We start from the raw sequence: 23,479 nt of genomic DNA on the forward strand, positions 1-23,479 counted from the left end.
ATTTCCAGGCTACCACTGTCATATTTAATTAACAATTCTTTGTATAAATTTTTGGTTCCAATTTGGTCATGTTTATAGCATTGGGAAATTCAGTGAGTCTACTCTGAGTAGGGGATGTGGGTGGTACTGTGGTCTAAACCACAGAGCCTAGGGTTTGCCGATCGGAAGGTCGGCGGTTTGAATCCCAGCAAAGGGGTGAGCTCCCGTTGTTCGGTCCCAGCTCCTGCCCACCTAGCAGTTTGAAAGCATGTCAAAGTGCAAGCAGATAAATACCATAGGTACCACTCCGGCGGGAAGGTAAACAGTGTTTCTGTGCGCTGCTCTGGTTCACCAGAAGTGGCTTAGTCATACTGGCCACATGACCTGGAAGCTGTCTGCGGACAAATGCCGGCTCCCTCGGCCTATAGAGCGAGATGAGTGCACAACCCCAGAGTCGTCCGCGACTGGACCTAACGGTCAGGGGTATCTTTACCTTTACTCTGAGTAGACTCACTGAAATAAATGAACCTAAGTTAGTCACACTTATTAACTTCAGTGGATCTATTCTTAGTAGGACTAGCATTGAATACTATCTAGAGACCTCGAACAGTTGCAGATATAACAGGCAAAGTAAAAATATGAATAAAGGAAAAGTATAATGGGATCCATAGCAATGAAGAAACTAAATATAGACCCCAAAACAATATTATGAGAAAGGGAAGGACAGAGCATAATAGGAACTGTTATGTACAATGTTAAAAGACCCACACGGTATCTTAGAAATGAGAAGAAGCAGGACCAAGAAAAAAACGTATTGCACATTTGTGTGCATATTTGTTTCGGCTTTTGATCCAATGGATGCTTCCCTCTCAGTACAAATACCGGATTTGGGAAAGGGGATTTCTCTTGCAGCCACAGCAGGCTGGAAGGGTTAAACTACCTGTGATCTCCTCACCCCCATCCAGCCCACCCCCACCCCCATATTGATTTTTACCCATGCCTAGTATGACCTCCTTCATTTCACTGGACTATGACTATACATTTAATGTGCTGGACAGCTCAGTTGGCTAGAGTGTGGTGCTGATAATGCAAAGGTTGCAGGTTCAATCCCCCTAGCTGCATATTCCTGCATTGCAGGGGGTTGGCCTAGATGATCCTCAGCGTACCCTTTATGAGCATTGCTATCTTGGCATTACACTAGTATTTGTACATGCAGTATACACAATGTCTCTAGGCATAGCACAGTGCTTCATGATGAACGTCCAAAAGGTCCTTTTAAAAAAAAATTTAACTGCATGGCCACCATGTAATGTGATCATAGGTAAACAGCAAAGTATCCCCTTTATCAGAATTACTTACCGTATTTACACTGGGGCTATTGTGAGGGGAAAGGGTTAAATAGTCCCTCCCTGCTCCGTTTTAGGGAGAGAAAAGCAAAACAGATATAAAGGCAAGGCCTTTGGGCAAAGGAAGGGTTAAAGTTATACAATTAGTTCCTAGAAAGGACAGACAAACCATAGAGAAGGAAATGTTTCGACACAGGCTAGAGAAATGGCCCTAGACAGGCCATAATCTGACCAGATTAGCCAGGAAATGGATTGCCTACACCTGGAGAAAGTGCACATTTGTTCCCTTAAATTAAAAAATTGAATTTCTGAGGTATTAACAAAACAAGACGGCAGAAGCTGAACAGGGGGGGAACCAGAGGAGAATATCTTGTGTATTATATTGTGCAGCTGCCTGTAAACAAGTGATAAGCAAAGCCAGGCTCCTCCTCAGTAAATCCCCCGTGTGTAAACAGGCTTGAACTGGAGAAAGTCTAATTTCCTATGGGCATTTTAAGACATTTTGTCTGTCATTCGGAAAGCTGTTTCTACAGGACTGTCCTGTGACTCAAAAAGTGACCCATGGAAGTCTCACGCAACCCATTCCGCTGACCTGCTGAAGAACCAAGATGGTACACCACATGGATTGGGCAGGACATGGCATAGAAGTGGAAATTCCCACCTACGAAACACTTGGGTGGAGGAAGAGGTCCAATCCTGGCTGCTAGGCTTAAGCATTCAGGTAGGCCAGGAGGCCTCAGGCCTTACAGGGCGGTTACAAAGCTGCACACCCCTAGGCAAGTTTACTCATAAGTAATTCCCACTGGATTCCGTGGGGCTTACTCCCAAGGAAGTGGGGTTAGCATTGCAACCTCATTCTGTTGTCTTTTATTACCTATCTTCTCTCTGATGTGAGACTTGAAAGTGAGATTTCCAAGACAAAAGTCACAATTTGTCACCGGGGGGGGGGGATATTTGGTTAGACAAATATAAATATGAAGTGACAATTATCATATTTAGTTGTAATTATCATATTTAGTTGTAATCTGACCTCTGTTCAGTCTCTGTTTTCAGCAATAGTGTGATTTATGTTTTCAGAAGGTTAAGACTAGTGTTAAAAGTCCATAACTGAAGTCATAGATGCCAACTCCCTGGGGTCCTGGTGCCTGAGCACCTACAAAATTCCCCATGAAGGGGCTGGGCACCCACAAATTTCCCTGCCAGTGCCATGCATGCTGCCCAGGCACCCACGGTTGTTGGGCCAAGCTGGTACACTTGACTGAAGCTGTGAAATCCGAAAGGTCTCTGCTTTCTTTCAGTACCTGCAACTTCACTTTGTCTTGGGTCCATACAATAAAGGTCTCATGCAAGTTGATACTTAGCAATAGGGTTTTTAATTGCTATCCCAAGAGACATATCTCCTACCCAGGATTTGCTCCCTCTAGTTTTTATAAAGTTCCAATACTTCAAGTCTGTTTAGATAGTTCAGCAAAGAAAGAACTGTTAATGAGTAATCTTTGTCCAAGACAGCACTGAGCCAATGAAAAGAGGACTAAACCTAAAGCCAGCCTGTTATCACTGAAGCCTTCTGCAAAAGTGAGAAAAGCAACACAAAAATGTTCTTGCTTTGAAAATCATTAGGATTCTGAGCTGAATGCAGAACGACTGAGTGCACAGTGTGCCTCTACTTGGTTGACTTCAGGAAGACACCAAGTGTAAGTTACTACTTTTAGTTGTTAATTTTAGTGGATAATGTTTTGGGGATAATACTGTCATAAGTGCATCATTTCTCTGATATGTTACATACAACTGTTTGTGACTCTTCTATGTTTTTTTACTTATTTATTTCTTCTCTGTTGCTTTATTGATTTTCATCGATAGTTTGTTTTTGATACTATTATTTATTATTTTATTTATATCTTGCCTTTCTCCCAAGTTGGATTCAAGTTGGCTTGGAACATTTGAAAACACTGTTATAAAGGTGTGTAAATTTTGTTGTGTTTTATTGGTATTGTACCCAGTTTGGGGATTATTTTCTATTTAAAACTGAACATGAAATTTTATAATTAAATAAATTCATCATGTCGTTTTTTTTTAAAACAAGTGCAGGAATTTGTGTGCTTCATTTAATGAAGATCTCAAAAAACAAATAACCAAGAAGCTTAGGCTGCAGTCCTAAGCCCACCTACCAGGGAGTAAGCGCCATTGAATTAAATAGCACTTTTGACTAAACATTGTTAGGATTTGCTGTTAGTTTCTATAATGTGGTGTCTCATAATAAGCACTCTCTTCAGAAGTTAGTACTTTGGTGGGAATGAATGTAGCAAGGTGAGTGAGCATAGCATTTACTGGAACCTCACTTTTATCATTTCAGCCCATGTCAGCCGTAGCGATCAACTGTTATTTCCCTATTGTCAGATTAAAGCATGGAGAAATATTGATTAAATAAGTATTATAATGGAAATTGAAAGTTTACAAATACCAAACTTTCTGACTGGCTTATCATAATTACTTTTTCAATTACAGTTAAAGATAACAAGCACGTAGATCCATGTTTCCTATCTCTTTTATAACAGTCAGTAAAATGTACTGATCTACCAAAGTACTATTTTTTTCCTAAAAACTATGGAGGAATAATGTATTGTTAGTATTACTGTGGCATCTAAATTTCCCAGCCAAGAATCTGATGCTACTGACATGTACTATATACTATGCACACTCGATTAAATTCTGTTTCTATTTATTTATTTATTTATAAAAGTATTTATATTCTGTCATATCATAAAACATCAGGGCAGTGTACTATGATAAAACATAAAACACCTTTAAAACAATACAAAATAAGCATTAAAGTAACTGGCTAATTAAGAATTTCATCAAGCATTACAGTTACTGGCAAAGCTGGATTGAGTTCTCATTGCTATAATCCTTCAATAAAATATGAATCACTAAACATCAGTGACCGATGAAAATTATACTTTAATAGAATTGGGAACTGAATGACTTGATTGAATTCTAATCACTTTGTCTTTTGTTTTTTCTTTAATAAGAAGCTTTAAGTTTAGGTTTAAATTAATTGCACCCTTTTACTTCCTCTGAATATTCATAATATTTCAGATGCAGAAATCTCTAGGCCATCGCTGATCTCAGCAGCAATCACACTGGTCTGCTAGCTGGATCTCCAGTCCACTTGCACCTTGACATATACAGTAGTTGACATTCAGCAAAAGAAGAGGTGTAATTGGGTGTAGAAATAGTCTGAGAGACCCAATCTCTTTACAGCTTTATCCTCTAGTTAACATTATTGAGACAAACTGAGAACTTATCCTCTCTTCAGGGTCTGGACCAATATATTTTGTTGCCTTAGGTGGAGCAGGTAATGGTGCCCCAAATTGTAGTGCATAGTACCCAAGGCCTGGCAAACATCTCAAAAGCCCCCCCCCCCTGGTGCTAGGCAGTAAAAATACAATTAAATAACAATTTGCAGCCCTTAAATGATGCCCAAAATTAGCTGCCAGAGGCAGAGTCCTCATCATAAAATGGTTGTTCCTGTTCTCTTCTGTTAGGTGTCATGCCATGAAGGACTTACTCCTTCTGCAGGAACGCAGAAGATTTCTCTCATATTCCAGTTCATAACTCCACAGCGTAGAATCCTAGAGTATTTTCATAGGTGTTGGACAGGAAGCTAGTATGTTGTGCTAGGACATCTAAGGGAATTGTGTGATGGTGCTTCTCATAAATTTAATCCGACAGCTTGTTTTCCAGCCATAAGAGGTCCCATTGGTATGTAGTACATGTGACATTCAGCAAACACATTTGATGTTTTAAAATAAATTGTTTATTTTATCCATGCATGGATAACCTCAACTGTATTTTAATTAGGGAGCCTGGTGTTTCATTTAGAACACCTCCCCCCTAATTCTAGCAAGTGACTCATTCTACTTTTTCTCCTATCTAGCATAAACAACTCACTGATTACGATTAACAGCTGGAAATCCCAACATGTTGACAATTATCATGATAATTATATTGTGAAACGTACAACAGAGCAAGGGAAAATATACAATCCTGGTCTGGTTCATGCACTACAGCAACTATTAGATTAGAATACTGCCCCATAGTATTTTCTCTCTCTTTCTCTCTCCCTCCCTCCCACCCATGGATTTACATATGTAAAAATAGTTCAGATGCATCATGGGAATGTGTGACCATTTCAAGTTGATAGTGGCCTTTCTTGGTGTGCCAGCTCAAAAAAAAAGGCTGCTCTGCTCACATGAATAACAATTAAGAAACAGGCCTCTCCACATGGAAATAATCACACATTACTCCCTCCAGACAACTGCATCTGTGGACATGTTCCACCTGGAATGTTTCCGAAAATTTGGACAGGCCCTTTAGAATGACCACTGTTGCACACAGATGTAGCATTTTGTTTTTCTTTATGTTTTTCAGGTTTCCTTCAACACTCAGTTTAATTTGCTGCAACTCAGCCTATTAAAGTCTATGGCATCAGAGATGAACCTAATTGGGCATCCCCACCTACCTTCAGCAGATGGATTTTCTCTTTCCGAAGCTCCTCATTTATTTGGTAAATAAAAATATATATTACAAGCAAAATGCTAATTCAGTTCATAGAACGGAGTAATGCTGCCAATTTCAGATAAACTCCTTTGAGCTACATGTGATTTTTGTTGTTGAAAGTACTCTGCTTTGCTAATTTCTTACAATACATTTTTGTGTTATGATTTGTAACACAACACTGAAAAATTATAAATGGCATAATGAAATCAGAATATAATGGCAAAGAAAGGACTGTAGATCAGCCACAGAGTGCATAATCTGCATGCAAAAGCTCCTAGGTTCGTTCCCCATCATCTCAAGGTAGGGCTAGGAAACACTCCTGTCAAACACCAAAGAGTATACACCATTCTGAACTGAAAGGTCAGCTATGATAGATCTGTTGCTGTTGTTGCTAATAAAGCAAATCTAACAATTGAAAGCAAAAGAGAGAGTCCTATACTCATAAGTATAAGACTTCCAGAGGGGCAGCTGTTTAATTTGTTGCAGCAACCATGATTATGTCTTATAGCAGGATGCATTTGACAAGTGGGCTGTAGGTGACAAACACTTGTGCCACACTAAATGTGTTAGTCATTAAGGTGCTACAAGATTTCCATTGCATTACTATAGGAGAAAGACAATGATCAAATACGTTTTCATTAAATGCCTTGGATTTTTTCCACCAACTTGATTGTACCTTGTTGTATTTTTGTGTTCATGTGAAGGTCTTGCAGTGCCTCCCTCCCCATCATTATATTTAAGAGCCATATGCAATTTGAGTGTGTTCCCCTACAAACCCTGTGGCAAACCTGGGATTTTAATGAGCAGCTGCTGGATTTTATCAGAATACATATTGCTAAATTTGTGCATTCTTTTGCTGTTTTGTTTTTACTTTCAGAAGCGTTGTTGCTCCCTGGCACAAATATTACAGAAGGCTTTTTAATTTTTAAAGGAGCAACAAAATGTAACAGTACTACTAACTTTATAATGTAAAATTATTTTAGGCTCTTCTCCCACTGCCTCCTAAGACACTTAATGTCTCCTTCACCATCACCTTTTCCTGCAGGTCCCTTTGTACTTCTATTGTGTGTGAAAGTTGCTTTGAATCATTTCTATGAGTAAAGCACTTTAATGATGTTGTTGTTGTTGTTGTTGATGATGATAGTGTAAGGCAGCTGCCTCAGATAGAGTAGAGTAAGCCACCTGCTTCAAGTAACAAAGCTTGGGTGCCATTAAAGGGCAGGAAATTGAAAGCTCTGTAATTTTATTACTATATTTGTAATGAGGGGGGTGGCAATTAGATTTTTATGCTCCATACATCAGGCTTCCCCAAACTCGGCCCTCCAGCTGTTTTGGGACTACAACTTCCATCATCCCTGACCACTGGTCCTGTTGATGATGATGGGAGTTGTAGTCCCAAAACAGCTGGAGGGCCGAGTTTGGGGGTGCCTGCCATACATATTGGGCTGGCCTGAGCAAGGACATGATAAGCCTTGCCTCAACATAGTCACATTCTATGAATGACTGGCTTTACATGTGATACAAACTGAGGCCAATGCTTGTCTGTCTTCTCTGAAATGAAGCAGAAGCGTAGGTTTAGCAAGTTTTCTATTTAGCAAGTAATATTACTTCCCACTAGTGTGAACAGTGCATTGGCACTTGGAGAGCCCCTGAAAACCTACAATATTCTTGGTGCTACAGAGATGGGTGAGAAAGATTGAATCCTTTTGTTTGTTGTGTTGAGAGAGAAAGAAATGCAATTTCTCAAAGGTCAAAAATGATTAAACAAGAAGAAAATAAGGCGGGTTAGCTAACTGCTTGTTATCAAGCTGCTTCTGGCAGAAAATTCAACATCTGGCTTTTGCTTTTTTTATATAGCACAGATAATACACAGGCTCAAAAGTGACAGCAGGATCAAAGGCGGGGAAAAAAAATCAACAATTAAATTACAGTTAAATGTTGAAAATAAAATGACACAGGAGAAAAGGGGTGAATTTTCACCAATTCCAAAGTAGCCAGGACCAGCAGGTGACCTAGACGTGATCTCCTAACATGCCAGTGCTCACACTCTGGCTCAACAATCTTTCTGCTGGGGAGAATAGTACCATTCCATATTATCTGACTTGCAATTTGATATGTGCTTAAAACATTATCCGTCTGAGATATGTACAGTGTTTCCTTCCTTTCCCACCATTTTTTAGTCTTCAATGTACAGACATAGAGCAATCCCTATCTGGAAGCAATTCCCCTACATTCCCTCAGGAGCAGAACATTCGTTATATGTCCATTAGTTATTTTTTTGCAGGCAACTGGTTAGATAGTGGTCAGAATGTGTGTGTGTGTGTGTGTAGGGGAAGGGAGGGGAGCTGATGGCTTTGCCCTCCTTCCTCCCTGCTGTCAGTGGCAGTTTCAGCTGCCCTGGCCTCAGTGACGTGGGGATAAAGAGCTGACATAGGCTTTCCATTGTGAATTATACAATACCTGACTGCTGTTTCAGTAAGACAGGTGTTGCATAAAGTCATGCAACATATATTGGATCATAATTTTTTTAAAATCCAATAAGTGAATCTGAATGGTTGTACAAATTAATGGGATTATCCATACTCTTTTTGATGTTCTGAGATCAACTTTTCCAGATTTTAACAAATTATGCTGGAAATGTTATATAGCAATTTTCTCAGACTTTTTCAAACTGGCTCCTCAATAAAGTTAATCAGTAAACTTTATAACCTCTGGCCTAGTGTTTCCTTGGCTGGTCTTAGAGGAAGTTTTTATTTTCACTTGTGAGTAAAGACTTGGGAAGTTAAGGAAGCAGGAGAGAGCCATACTGGATGAAGGAACTAGATTTGTCTTTTAAATGGTCAGATTAACAGCCCCTCAAGGTAGGATGCTCTTCCAGCTGACTTGTTCTAAATACGGTACTGTACTAGATAACATCATTTTTGCTATACATAAATCAGTATCTAGAAACTGACCTTTGTTACCTGAAGGACCCAACATTTTAGAAGTTCTACAGCATCTGCTTTGCTTAGAAATGTACCAGGTTCAAACCCTGCCATCTCCAGGTAGGAATGGGGGGGGGACACTTGTCAGATTTCCTAGAAAGCAGCTGTCAGTCAATGTAGATAAGACTGAGGTGGTAGACCAAGAGTCAGTCCGTATAACTAAGTTTCCCTGCGCTGTTGCTTTCAGGAAGCTGATATCTTTATGTCATGTAACAAAACTAACTAACTTGCACAGCCCATTTTGCTTTAGTTTGTTATGCATTTTCCTTGCCTTGCATGTTATTTCCTAATAGGGTTGTTGTATTTTGGTTTCTTTTGCTCTGTTCTTTTGATAGACTACCATGAATGAGTTTCTATATGCTAGCAGTTCTCTGTGTGTTAAACATATACAGTGGAACCTCGGTTTATGAACACCTCGGTTTACGAATTTTCGGTTTACGAACGCCGCTGACCCATCTGGAACGGATAAATTCACTTTCCATTACTTTCAGTGGGAAAGTTCGCTTCAGTTTATGAACGCTTCAGTTTATAAACAGACTTCCAGAACCAATTACACTCATGCTTCGGGTTAAGTACGCTTCAGGTTGAGTACTCCGCGGACCTGTCTGGAACGGATTAATCCACTTTCCATTACTTTTAATGGGAAAGTTAGCTTCAGTTTATGAACGCTTCAGTTTATGAACAGACTTCCGGAACCAATTGTGTTCATAAACCGAGGTACCACTGTAAAGCAAAAGTACATACTACAGCTCTCCTGTAACTAGGTGAAACTAATCTGTGTTAAATTATTATGAATATGCACCCTTGCTTAAGAATGCAAGAAGTCTGTTGTAGGATTAGTTCAGCATTACTTTAATTAATACCAGGAACTAGCAGTATTTGCTAGCTAGATTTTGGCCTGTGGATCATTTGTAAAGCATACTCTGCCTTTGTCTGCCCCACCACAGAACCTTTTTTTTTTTGCTTGTGTGTACAGAGGATGTGTAAGTAGAATGTATTTATTTCCTGACAATTTTCCGCTCCATAATTTGTATTTATTTTAAAATATTTATATCCCACCTTGTTCTCTAGAAGGACCCCCAAGGTGGCTTTCAGAACAATAAAATCAGATTAAACTGTATGCATTTTTACTTTGTTTTTACACTTCTTGTAAGTTGCTCCGAGAATACTGTTACTGGGTGTTTTATAAAGAATTGTATCTATGTGTGTATGCACTTCTGTAAGCATAGGTTGGTCTAAGTGATCTGAGCTACCTTCCAATTCTGCCTGCATTCACATTGCATTTTATTCTGTTGATTTCTGCATTATATTTGAGCTTTCACATGATGTATGCTTCAGGTTACAAACGCTTCAGGTTACAAACTCCGCTAACCCAGAAATAGTACCTCAGGTTAAGAACTTTGCTTCAGGATGAGAACAGAAAACGTGCTCCGGCGGCACAGCAGCAGCAGGAGGCCCCATTAACTAAAGTGGTGCTTCAGGTTAAGAACAGTTTCAGGTTAAGAATGGACCTCCGGAATGAATTGAGTTCTTAACCAGAGGTACCACTGTACAAGCCACTACTGGAAATTTAGTGGAAGTGTTTGTTTCCTTGTCAATTGCTTGCGGGAAAAAAAATCTGTTTACAGCCCCATTAACCCAGAAAATCATGAGAGTAAAATGACAAAATTTGGAATGGTATTTAGTAGCCTACAGATCTTTCCTGCCATTTTCATGGGGGAATCATAGAGGAACAGAAGCATCATGAGCGGAAGGGGTGGGGAAGATACAATATTACCCATACCCAATGATCTTAGTTGTTGTGTCACAGCACGCCTGCTGTTGTGAATGAAATTTAATGCAACATGCCAGTATATCAGCCAGAAAGCCACAATTCCATAACACAACCAGTACTGCATTGTGAAAGGAATATCAGAAAACAAGGTGGAAGCACTTGCATTATAATGAGGAAAACTGATGCAATATAACCCACATTCTGGTTATTGGGTATGAACCCAGAATTGCTTAGAAGAATAAAGTGATGATTAAACCAAAAGGGTTGCCTGAATACCAATAGTGATATTTGATATGCATGGGTGCTAAAATATCTATTAACAGAACAGATTAAAATGCCCAATAACATTCCAGAATTTCAGACAAATATAGTGTCACAAATGTTTCAGACTGAAATGTAACATTACACTTCTAAAGGTAATTAACTATAATCTTCTGATCTCTTATTTCTTGGGTGATTCCATATCTGTTCATGTATTAACTGCAGACTAAGCAACCATAGAATTTTATTTTAACTGCCTTTTAGGTTTTGAGTCTTAGGACCAAGACACATGATAATCCTTCTGAAAAGTGTATATTGATTTTGAATTGCTTGTGAATAAATGGTTCAAAAAATTATTTGCTTGTCAACCTACATTTGATCAACAGATTTCATAAAGGTTAGTTTATGTGAAAGTATTGAAAGTATAATATTTTTGTTTATATGTCAGAATGCTGTAGCTTTGGCTCCTGGCAAGTCTACACTGGTCAGTTATAACATTAAAAATGCATTATAAAAATGTGACACCAGAGACGGCTGCAGAGCAGCGATCTGTCGGCAATAGAAAATTGCACTGAGAACTATCTAATGTTTTTAATAGGCTCTAATAGTGTTTTTACAGATCAGTGTAGATCCCGCCTATCTTAAGAATCAGGTGGAACAGAACAGAAATCTTTATTATAGCTTAGAATTTGGCTAATTTAGAGGGACATCCGGGAAGTACAGGATATTGATTGCTTAAAGATACACTCAGACACCATACGTTTAAAGCACATTCCTCCCCAAAGAATAATAATTGTTGTTTCCTCCTACATAACTACACCCTTAACAGGCTACAGTTCCCAGCCATGGACCCATTCATGGAAGCTGTTTGTCTCATTCACATTGACTGAACATAAATACAGGTTGAGGAAGAAGAAGCAAAAGAACAGAAATAAATTATAATGAACATAATGTGATTTATGGGTTTCTTTTAGGGAATAGAGCTGTTGAAGTAAGTTCCTTATAAAAGAAAAGGGTTTTTTTGTGTTGTTTTCTAGGTTTACTTCCCGAGGCAATGACTTCCCCAGTGCAAGATTCCGATGTGTCACCCTATTCACAGTACAGCGCTGTGCACTTTTCTCCAGTGCAGCCTCCCATTTCTTCACCACCTTATTACTCCAGCCTTGGCTTCTATCCCCAACAGCCTGAAGAATGGTATTCACCTATAATGTATGAGTTCAGAAAACTACCCTCTGATAACTTTCCCCTAAAGGAGCCAGACCTCGAGGGAATGCCTGTAGCCAAGAAGACTCGAATGGGTCCTTCGGGGGGACGAACGAAAGGAGAGGAGTTGTGCGTGGTCTGTGGTGACAAGGCCTCTGGGTACCATTATAATGCCCTGACTTGTGAAGGATGCAAAGGTGGGATGAACAAAATTATTGCAAGTAGAACAATATAGCTTCTTTTTGTGTGACCATGTAATTGGCCAGAAGTAGTTTAATTGGTCTAAATAGGAACTTCTCTTTGCTTTTATTGATCAGAAGAAGAGTTTGTGAATGAAGGCAGGGACTATGTGGTGGAGCCGTTTGTTATTTAGCAAAGGATTAGCAAGCGAGGCAAGGACTTACTGCACATTGAAGTGAATGTACCCTATGGCAAGTTAGTCTGGCCAAAAGCTTCCCTTAATCACTTGGATTTCTAATGCATTCCTTGCCAATGTTGGTAGAGTTCCTTGCTTGGAATGGCCACCCCAATAATGCTAGAGAAGTGAGTGGACTGGCCTGCCCATTCCTTTGTTCACAGAGATCTATGTGTGCACAGAATGGAATTGCATGTGACACAGTATTCGTAATTGAGAGACGAATATGCACATGGTTCCTAGGAGATTTGGGGGAGCCTTGCTTAATAAACCAGATGATAAAGTATAGTGGTTAGCAGGGCTTTTTCAGTGGGATATCTTATAAACTTCTAGTGGGGTACCATTACATATCTGAAATAAATTGGTGTATAAATGCTAATTGCACTTGCATCAGCAAATGTTTTTAGTAAGACAAATATTCTATGAGCTTTGTATTTTATTTTTCACCTCAATAGAATATAAGATACCTCTTTATCCAATCAACTTTTTATACAATCAAGCTGTTTGATGCTAATAATAATGTTTTCAGTTACCATTTTTGCGGTGATGATGAATTTTTTGATAAAACATGGATTTTAAAAATCTGTTTTTAACACAAAAAGCAGTTTATGATTTATTTTAAGAGTAGGAAAATGTTTTCAACAGGCCCCGAAGAACTCAGCTTTAAATCTAACCTTTCCCTTCCTTAATCTCCGTATGGAAATGCACTAAACTCTAGGGAATTATGAAACAGCAACTATGTGGCTCTGAGTGAAAGCACCACATAATTTGCATTTCAAAAGTGGTCAGTGTCAGTCAAATATATTTCAATGGAGACTGTACACAAGACATTTTAGATGCAACATCAAATGGACAGCAAAGTGCAAGGTTTTTGTTTTGTTTCTTTTCAAATAAAAGAAGCAATTTTATTATTCTGCAATAAAAATGGTGGCTGGTTACTGAGAGGCATGCCTAAACCAGGAATTATAAACTAGATACACTTTAGAGGTGGTATATTTCTGTTTTACAAAGGAGTGATATCCAGTGTTGTATGAGTGTTCTCATGCAACAGGACTTCCCCTTGTCCCCCCCACCCATCTGCTCTGGAAAGTCCCCCAACCATTGGGGACACATGGTGTGTGTGTGAAAAGGATGGAGAGGAAGTTGAAATCCTTTTCTGCACACGGAAGACAATGCACTTCTGATAATAGGATGCTGGGGCCAAGTGACTTCATCCTGCCCTGCTTTTAAAGGTAAAGGTAAAGGGACCCCTGACCATTAGGTCCAGTCGTGACCGACTCTGGGGTTGCGGCGCTCATCTCGCATTATTGGCCGAGGGAGCCGGCATACAGCTTCCAGGTCATGTGGCCAGCATGACAAAGCCGCTTCTGGCAAACCAGAGTAGCACACGGAAATGCCGTTTACCTTAGGAAGCACCAAATTGCCTACTTGGGAGACCCCTGAGGGACCCCTGACCATTAGGTCCAGTCGTGACCGACTCTGGGGTTGCGGCGCTCATCTCGCATTATTGGCCAAGGGAACCGGTGTACAGCTTCCAGGTCATGTGGCCAGCATGACAAAGCCACTTCTGGCAAACCAGAGCAGCACACGGAAACGCCGTTTACCTTAGGAAGCACCAAATTGCCTACTTGGGAGAAAGAGCACGGAACTTACTGATCCCTTTTATGAACACATTCCGGATTTCTAGGCTTTTACGCATATTTCTGTTGCACACATCATGATCCAGGCCTCCAGGTACTTTGATAATGGGAATATAAGATCAGCTACATCTCTTTATCATAAGGGATACAAATAAATATCCATTAAAGCAGAACATATGTTCTACTGGGTTAAAAGGTATTTGCATTACTGAAGAGTTGATACTAATAAATTCATTCTTTTAAAACAGAAACTAGTTTAATATTGAGATCTTATTTTGCATGTATCGTTCTTTACCTAGGCTTCTTCAGAAGAAGTATCACCAAAAATGCTGTATACAAGTGCAAAAATGGAGGGAACTGTGAGATGGACATGTATATGAGGAGAAAGTGTCAGAAGTGCCGTCTTCAGAAGTGCAAGGAAGTAGGAATGCTGGCAGAGTGTATGTATAAATATCTTTGCATCGTATAACCTGTGTCCATTGATTCGATTGAGTCTCCTCTGAGTCAGCTTGGCCCTCACCCTGTGTAGTTTGCATCCACATTTTGTAGGAGCTGTGGAAAGGGTAGCAAAACCTCAGATAGTCTTCAGGTGAGGGTTGCATAGAGCTGAAGGTGCTCTCTCAGGGACCTCAAAGAGTGCAATAAAAACAATTTGGCAAACAGGGAAAGCAAAATCTATGTGATTTATTTAGTGAAGTGAACAATTCCATTCAGTCTCTTGTAAAAAAGGGGCAGTTGAACATAAGCCCAAGTAACTGGCCCATTTAACTCAGCACTGCTAACCCTGGATGACAGCAGTTCTCCAGGATTTCAGAAAGATTGAGGGCACTAGGAGAAGGGGACGACAGAGGACGAGATGGTTAGACAGTGTTCTCAAAGCCACAAACATGAGTCTGACCAATCTGTGGGAAGCAGTGGAAGACAGGAGTGCCTGGCGTGCTCTGGTCCATGGGGTCACGAAGAGTCGGACACGACTAAACGACTAAACAACAACAACACCTGCAGACGCCAGGGATTGAACCTGGGATCTTTTGTCATGTATTCTACCACTGAGCCACAGTCTCCCTTCAAAGGGGACTGCATATATGAGAAGTAAAACTGAGTAAAATGGTAGCAATATCTAAATAATATAGAAAACAGATTGGCAGTGACAGAAGCCAGCATTTATTGAGGAGCACCTCACAGAAGCTTCCTTAAGTGAGCATAGCACCGCATGAGGCCTGAAAAGGGACATAGCTACTGACAGAAGTCTTGATTAAAGCTGCACTTAAGGAAAATGGATGAGATAATGGGAAATAGAAGGATTGGCTGAAATACTTTGAACTGTAGTCAACTTCTTGGCGTCTGTCTGTCTCAGGAGACAATGGAGGAGTGTGCCTTCAGGGGTGAAGTCAAACTGTTGGAAGGTTGCAGCACCTGCTGTGGCTGTAGAGACTGATACGAGAGAGACATGTTTTGTTGCAGTCAACTGCCTTTTGAGAAAAAGGGGCACCCCAGACTTTATTTTCCTAAGGACTGTTTTTGGGACTTACATCTGCATCATCATCATCATATATTACTTATACCCCGTCCATCTGGCTGCGTTTCCCCAGCCACTCTGGGCGGCTTCCAACAGGAGATTAAAAATATATTAAAACATCAGTCATTTAAAAACTTCCCTAAACAGGGCTGCCTTCATATGTCTTCTAAACATCAGATAGTTGTTTATTCTTTTGACCTCTGATGGGAGGGCATTCCACAGGGCGGGAGCCACTACTGAGAAGGCCCTCTCCCTGGTCCCCTGTAACTTTGCTTCTCACAGTGAGGGAACCGCCGTAAGGCTCTCGACGCTGGACCTCAGTGTTTGTTAAGGACTGGCTAATTTGATAATCTCTAATCTCACTGGCAGCCTCTAGTAAGGGGATCCTCAGGTCTCAGTAAATATCTCTTCAAAACTTAACAATGCACAAGAGACTGTTTTCTCTTCCTACCCTCCCATCTGTTCTCAACAGAAGTGGCGTTCAAAGAGTCTCTTTGTGAGTGAGCATGGTGGTGGCTGATGTAGGTGGATTTTTTTCCTGATTGGGTGGGGCATGGCTGCACCATTTTGCGCTCCTGGCTCTTTTTCTTTTCTTCTAGATGTGGCAGTCCATTTGTGTTCTGCCACATTCCTACAGTAGCCATTCTGTGATGGCTGCCCATTGCACTTTCTGAAAATTCTGAATGTGCCATTGGTCCAAAAATGTTGGCAGCCTCTGCTCTAATAAATGCTTTGGGCTTTGTTAAGTTTCTGCAATACAGAAATGCTGACATTTAAGCATTTTCATGATCTAAATAGGTGCCACCCCCCCCCCCAAGTGCTGTTTGCTCCTTGGTGGAATAGATGGGATGAAGAGGAGGAATAAGGAGACAAGTAGTCCTCTAAATGTAACTCAGAAAAGGAGAAAGAAGTTGGATGTGCAGTTGCAGATCTCCCACTTAATATGTAGTTTGGTCCTTTAGACCCTCCATATTACTTTAACTGTGGCATGAGAGCTATAGCTATACTTCACTTAAAACTTCACAATGTTGCCTTTTGTAAAAATGCAAGGATGGGATTAAGGCTGCATTTTGTGTTCCCTATTGATAGCTCCAATCATCTTGGCACAACTGTAGTGCCAAACCAATTTAGGTTCGTACAGGAAATTAATCTACTCTGAGTTTTTAATATACTTCTATCCTCCAATCTGATCATGAGATGCTATATTAACTGTTAGGCTTTGTGGAAAGCAACAGCCTCTGTCAGTGTTTGGAATTCATGCAAGAATTATAATATAATTAATCTTCCCTTCTGCAAATTTAACAAACCACAGAGATCTTGAGAGATGCCCTATTTCCACCCAGTGCATAAAACACACAAACAAAAGTGCTGCCAATGTGATAGGAACACTTAGTGAATCTGTAGGTGTAGCATAAAAATAAAACCCCACAATGCTGAATCCAGAACCAGCTTTATCTGTTTTAGAGAGATGGAGCTGGGAGGGAGGACTACCATATTGTCCTGGTGACTAATAATAGAATAAACTGGGAAAAATGGGCCATTGTAAACAATACTGACCAAGGATACTGGAAATGGAAACTTTTAAAGCAGCTGATCGTTTTCTCAGATTGTCTTGTGTGAAACAAAGACCAACAATAGGTGCTGCCACCTGAATCATCCTCTGCAATGGAAACCTGTACTTCATTACGATGAGGCTCATATAACTCATAACTTAAACATAAGCATCTTCTTGTGAAGTGCAGCCAGCAATGAGGACATTTTGCAAACTGCTTGCCTAACAACCCTGAAATAAGGAGTGGTAGTAGATATGTATTTAATTCAAGGTCTGCCAGAGTGTTTAAACTTTAAATTCCTATTTGTCAATTGACTTCAAGTGAAATGTTTTATTTGAAATTAACATCACCTTGGACTTTGCTTCATTGACTCATTGACTACAGTGCTGCAGTTATCCCTGTGCAATTTTGCTATATTGCAAAAAGTGAGAGAGATGAAGTAATCTTAGCAATGTTTATGGTTTTACTTGTGTGCTCCTGATTAGTCATGTATCAAAGACAACTCAATGTAGAATAATGTCATTCTATGTATATAAAATACAGTTTTTCATCCAAAGCTGTATACCTAATTCAAAGAAGCAGAATTTGAAAACGATCTTCTCTCAAATCCACTTCACACACTACAGAAGGAATGGGGAACCTACACCTCTCCATATATTGTTGGACCCCCAACTCCCATCTGGAGGGCTGCAGTTTCTCCATCCTTGCATTACAGAAAATACAAGATTGTCTTAGAAGGCCGTCTCTTAGTAACCTCACCTGTGGAGGCTAGGAAGGTCGCTATGGGAGAGACTCCCCTTGCTCCTTTAGTCCAATTATGGCTCTGGTTTTGAAGTGAGATCCTCCTGACAAATTTATTGCTATGCTTTAGGCACTACACAAAATCTGTTGGGCTTTTGGTGGGTAAAATGGGTTTGCTTTTGTCTTAGGTGTTTTCTTAACTGCTATTATTATTATTATTATTATTATTATTTACATATAATGGTCTGCTGTGATTTTTGTCCACTGTTTTATATATTTTATTATACTCCTGTTTTATATTTTATTAAACAGCCATAAATGGCACCTATATGCTAGCATACACATTTTAATATAACAAATAAGAGTTTGTTCACCATGCGTGTCACTATCGTATATGGAAGGAGGAAGATGCACATCAAACAAACAAACACGCACAAACACAATTTGCAGAGGTTCCATTGTTTGCGTTTGGCATGTGTTTTGAGATATAACTTGCTTCTAAAATATTCTAATGTTTTATCTAAACCATTCCAGAGGCATATGATAGATCATATAGGAACATCTTGGACCAGTTAAAGATGGTGAAAAACTCCACACATCATACAACCAGTAGTGAAATGATGAAAGTCAATGCCAAATCTAGCTCCTGCGTCATTATCATAAATACTATTTTGCTCCTTCAAGATATTTTAATCCTTTAAATTTCCTCTTCTTTCAGTGATAGAGGAAGCTTGCTTTCTATGGTGCATAACTTTATAATATACAGGATATTAAAAGCATTCACCACTGAATTAGGTATTTTCATTGATATCTTCCTTAACAATATCTAGTCACTGAAAGAGGCTATTTTCCTGTCCTCTAGCCTCAAAAGTAGCGAACTAAGATGACCCTGTTTTTTTAAAAAACTACTTTAAATTGTTACGATGATTCTGCCTTTGGAATTAATATTTGCCTGCTTCTATGTAGTGGTAGGATGTCATCTGAAGTTAAGGTAGATCTTATTAACACAATGTAATAAAAGATGCAATATTCCATATTAAGGAAATCATAGCCTTTCATACCATTTATTATTTCTGAACAGTAAAAAACATATTGCCATATATTAACTGTGTCTGTGGATGTTCCCTTGTCCAGTCTGTGGAGATAGCCAACCTTGACATGATCATCTGGATGGATGACTTGATCGGCTAAGGATACTTTTCATGCAGCTTCACTACAATAGTGAGTTGTGTCCAATGTTTTTTCATGGAAGGCTCTTTCATCCAGCAGAATCTTCCATGAATGGAAAGGGGGTGGGGTGGGAGAGGGAGAGTTTCTGGGCATCCTCACTTGCTCTGCAACCTCCTTAGCCGATCAAAAGACTGTGGGGACCCTCTGCGGCAATTTGAGAGGCTGTGTGTTTTATTCTTTGAATCTGAATTCCAATATTTTTAAGTAAGTAGAGCAGATACGGAGTGATTATTTCAGCTGAAACGATTACCAACCAGAAGAAAGGTTGGTAAACAGTGTTAGTTCCGTACGTGAAATACAGATTATCTCTTTCTACTTCTACCAAGTTTTTGTGTTCTATTAATACAAAAGAGAGAGAGAATTAAACACCACATACACACACACACATATACACATATACTGTACTGCTATTCATAAACAATCAGAGTAGTTTACAACAATGGTTCATAAAAACAATACAATAAAAACCGTATTAAAAAGTCAAAATTGGAAATCAGCTAACTATTATGAAAGTATGTATTCTTAATTTCCTGTAAAGCCAGATGGAATGGGAAAGTTTTCAGAAGGCTTTTAAAAGTTGAAGCAGAAGACGCCTGCTAATTGGTAGAGTATTGCATAAACATGGGCCAATTACACTAAAGGCTTGGTTTCATGTTGTTTTCAAATGAGCCTCGCCAACTTGGGGAACAGCTAAGAACACTTCTGCATATGATCTCAGTGATTGAGCTGGAATCTAAGAGTACAGGCAGTCTCTGAGGTACCTTCGCAAATGTAGGACTCAAACCATAGTCCCCTTTTTTTAATCCAATCAAAAATGGTTCCTTACAGATATTGCTCTTCACCTGTACCTAGGAGTGTTGAAAGACAGTTCACTATACATACACAGTTTAATGCTTTAATTTATTTAGGCAATTTTATATACTACCCTTTAAAAAATCTCATAAAATAAAAACCTAAAATACAATTAACCTAAGAACAAAATAACAAAACACTGATTGAAACAGTAGACTGAGATACAAAGGGCAGGGAGAATAAAAATGGGTTTGCATGTCATCAAAAGGCTAGTTACAGGTGTCACCAGATAGGCCTCTCTGGAAAGGCATCCCACAAGCTAGAACAATCAAAACTACCATTTGCCTGATCATCTCCCACCTCACTTCTAATAGCAGGGAAGAAACGCATGTAGCTTCCAGGCAGATTGATAGGCATTCCTTTCAGTACTTGGAATCTAAGCTGTTTAGGGCTTTAAAAGGTCAGCATTTGCAGCTTGAATTGGCCTCAGAATTAAACTGACAGCAAATGAAGTTATTTTAATACCACCAAGGTATGTTCCCAGCAAGCTGTTTCATTTAAAAGCCTTGCATATGTCTTTTGTACTAGCTGCGATGTCTTAACTGTCTTGAAGGGCAGTCCCATGAACAACACATCTCAGTAGTCTAAGAGGTGACCAGAACATAGATACTGTAGCTTAGACCATCACTATCTAGGAGAGGTTGTGTGTAGTTGTAATGCAAGCCTGAGCTAGTAAAATGAATGAATGCTCCAAGAATATATTGAAACACATGTGGACTGATGTTTATGTTTAATGTGGCTCGTATACATGCTGAAATGTCTGATGTACATATTCTTTATGCACAATGTTTCAGGTTTGTTAACAGAAATACAGTGCAAGTCAAAACGGCTTAGGAAAAATATATCACAGCCTGTAGATCAGACAACTGGTGAAGATACCGAGGGACCTGACTTGAAGCAAATGCCATCTACAACCAAACTCTACAAGGTAATAAAATTATTGTTACATATTGCTGTGTAGTTGGCTACAACTAATAAGCATAGAAGATTGCATGAGTATTAGTAACTTCCTGATTTTTTTATAGATCAGTCACTGAGTTTCTTAATTATTCATGCAGATAATTAAATATGCTATTTGACGTTAAAGATATGTGGTCTTTGTGTTCAGCCTTAAAGATCTCACTGGAGAAGCATTGCAAGATGTACCGCGTGGCTTATTTTCATACTTTGTAAAGTGCATTACTTGCATTTAATTTGCGCGATTGTGCCCCAAAAGCCTTGTTAATGGTCAGATGTTCTTTAAGTATATTCCATCAGTTTGATGTTGTGGTTTGTGATTGTCCTAAACCATTGCCATCCCAGAGAGGTTAAAGCTCAGGCAAGAGGACAGAGAGTCAGCTGGTTAGCTGGATCAGGGAAGTTTCAGTCTACAGTTCTACAAGTATTGGCTCATAAATCTTTTGGTCAGAGGCCAGTTACCTCAGCAACTGCCAGGGTTTTATAGCCTGGCCAAGAGAATATTTCTGCAAGCTCTAGTGCTGTATCTTTAGGAAACGTATATAGTTTTTCAGTCACTGGCTTCTTCAGTGACCTACCTGATTGGGGAACATTTTCCAGGGCCTTTCTGCTTAACTTCTCAGAGTTTGTGGGCAGTGGTACTTCTCGAAGTTTTAGTGCAAGGGATTCAGGGTCCAAGGTAGAAGGATGGGAAGTGGGTCTGACGCCTTCTCTGAGCTTCTGCTGCTGGAGACACTGGTCTCTAATAGTTCTCAGTTGAGGGCCATGTCAGTGATGTAGCAGTAGTTGTGTTCCATCTGAAGTACAGTATTCATTTATTGGTGGAAGGTGTCTTACTATGGCTATAATGGGATCCCCGTCCCCTATGCATTGAATAGAATATCTAGTGCTGGCTTTGGAAAGACAATTGTCATCTCAAGTGTATCAGAATCCCCTGAAAAATGCATCTGTATCATATTCAGGTTTACATGCATATATAATTTAAGAATGCAATTGCATGCATATATAATTTAGGAATAGCTGCTTCTGTTCTTGGCACCAAGCAGCTCAAATCTGTACAGTGCAGTTAAAATATGAGGCAGGGAATCTTATCCAGCTACTGATGCTTATGGTTTCTTATTGCCAGTATAGGAGAAAGTAGAACTAACCCCAGAACAGCAGAAGCTTCTTCACTATATCATGGATTCATATAATAAACAGCGAATCCCTCCCGAAGTGTCTAAAAAGCTTGTAAGTATCCCATTTAATACAATAGATACGTAAGCATTTCAGAATCCAATAATTGCTTGAAGCATTTCCAGTTTAAATTCTAGCAATTCTAGAAATCGTCTCCCCGTGTAAAATAGTAAGGATTAATAGATATTGGGCACAACCTGCTCTCCAAATACAGAGTGCCGAGTGTGGAAGTTCTATATGCAGGTAAACAAATGCATGCAGGTAGGAGAAGAAAAGGTGGGCCACTTCATCTCTCACTTCCCCACTTCCTTTCACCGTCTCATTCAGCAAATGCAGCCTAATGGTGACGGCAGCATGCAGAGGCCACTGCCATTGAACAGCAAATACAGGACAAGTAGGGAGGAGAAAGGAATGGGTCAACCTAATCTGATCTTTTCCCTAGCTCCCCCTTCATGGTTTTCACTTCTCTGGATTCAAGGGTGTTTTGGGCTCCACCACATTGAACCTCTTTTGCTTCTTTCCCTACGTGGCCTTGAGTTGGTACGTGAATTTACAGGAGGTGCATTTGCTCTATGTAGTATGATGTGGAAAGAGCCGCCACACTCCACCCACAGAAAGCAAGACTGATATTCTTCATTTCTTCTTCACCTTGCGCAGCAACACTTGACCTCCAGCTACTTTAAAAATAATTTTAAAAAAAACAACTTGTTAAATGCTGTCAGTCTAGCATAATCAGTTTTCTCAACCTTTCATAACCTATATTATCCTGAGTCATTGTTGAAAGGAGCCACCCAATTCTAAAGTCTTTTTACGCACCATATGACAAATAAAGCTGACTATTACTATTCATACAATTACTAATACTATTATTAATAACAACACAATTCCATTTTAATGTTCAGTTGCAAGAGGAATTCAGCGCTGAAGAAAATTTTCTTATCTTAACGGAAATGGCCACCAGTCATGTACAGGTCCTTGTGGAATTCACCAAAAGATTGCCAGGTATAATATGTTAAGTACATTTGTCCTAACACTTCCTCTCTGTGTTTTGGTTAGACAGCTTCACTGCTGTATGTCTATGTTGGTGTACTTGTTTTATTCACACACACACAAAAGGGGGGGGAACCACCTCCAAACTTAATCAAAAACTGGAAACTATCCTCAAAATTTATAAACTTGAGCAGTTTATGATCAAATGTTCTATCACCATTAATTCACTTTTACTTAAGATCAAATGCTCAATCAACATTAATTCCATTTTACCATTAATTCACCATCAACATTCATTG

At 39.5% G+C, this 23,479-nt stretch overlaps 1 protein-coding gene across 6 annotated transcripts in view; it reads left to right on the plus strand.

Moving 5' to 3' along the window:
- The first annotated feature begins 2,894 nt into the window (after nucleotides 1-2,894).
- NR1H4 (nuclear receptor subfamily 1 group H member 4) overlaps nucleotides 2,895-23,479 on the plus strand; it is a 34,727-nt gene continuing 14,142 nt past the window's right edge. The window contains exons 1-8 of one of the 6 annotated variants that reach the window (XM_035126997.2): nucleotides 2,919-3,019; nucleotides 3,241-3,285; nucleotides 5,757-5,892; nucleotides 11,942-12,304; nucleotides 14,462-14,602; nucleotides 20,852-20,985; nucleotides 22,146-22,244; nucleotides 23,093-23,192. In XM_035126997.2, coding sequence (XP_034982888.1) covers nucleotides 5,808-5,892; nucleotides 11,942-12,304; nucleotides 14,462-14,602; nucleotides 20,852-20,985; nucleotides 22,146-22,244; nucleotides 23,093-23,192 — 922 coding nt within the window. In that variant the 5' untranslated portion in view covers nucleotides 2,919-3,019; nucleotides 3,241-3,285; nucleotides 5,757-5,807. The other 5 variants (XM_035126996.2, XM_035126999.2, XM_060279724.1 and 2 more) reach the window with 5 other exon arrangements.

Source organism: Zootoca vivipara, chromosome 10 (genome assembly GCF_963506605.1).
Source record: "Zootoca vivipara chromosome 10, rZooViv1.1, whole genome shotgun sequence".
In the NCBI taxonomy this organism is placed as follows: domain Eukaryota; kingdom Metazoa; phylum Chordata; class Lepidosauria; order Squamata; family Lacertidae; genus Zootoca; species Zootoca vivipara.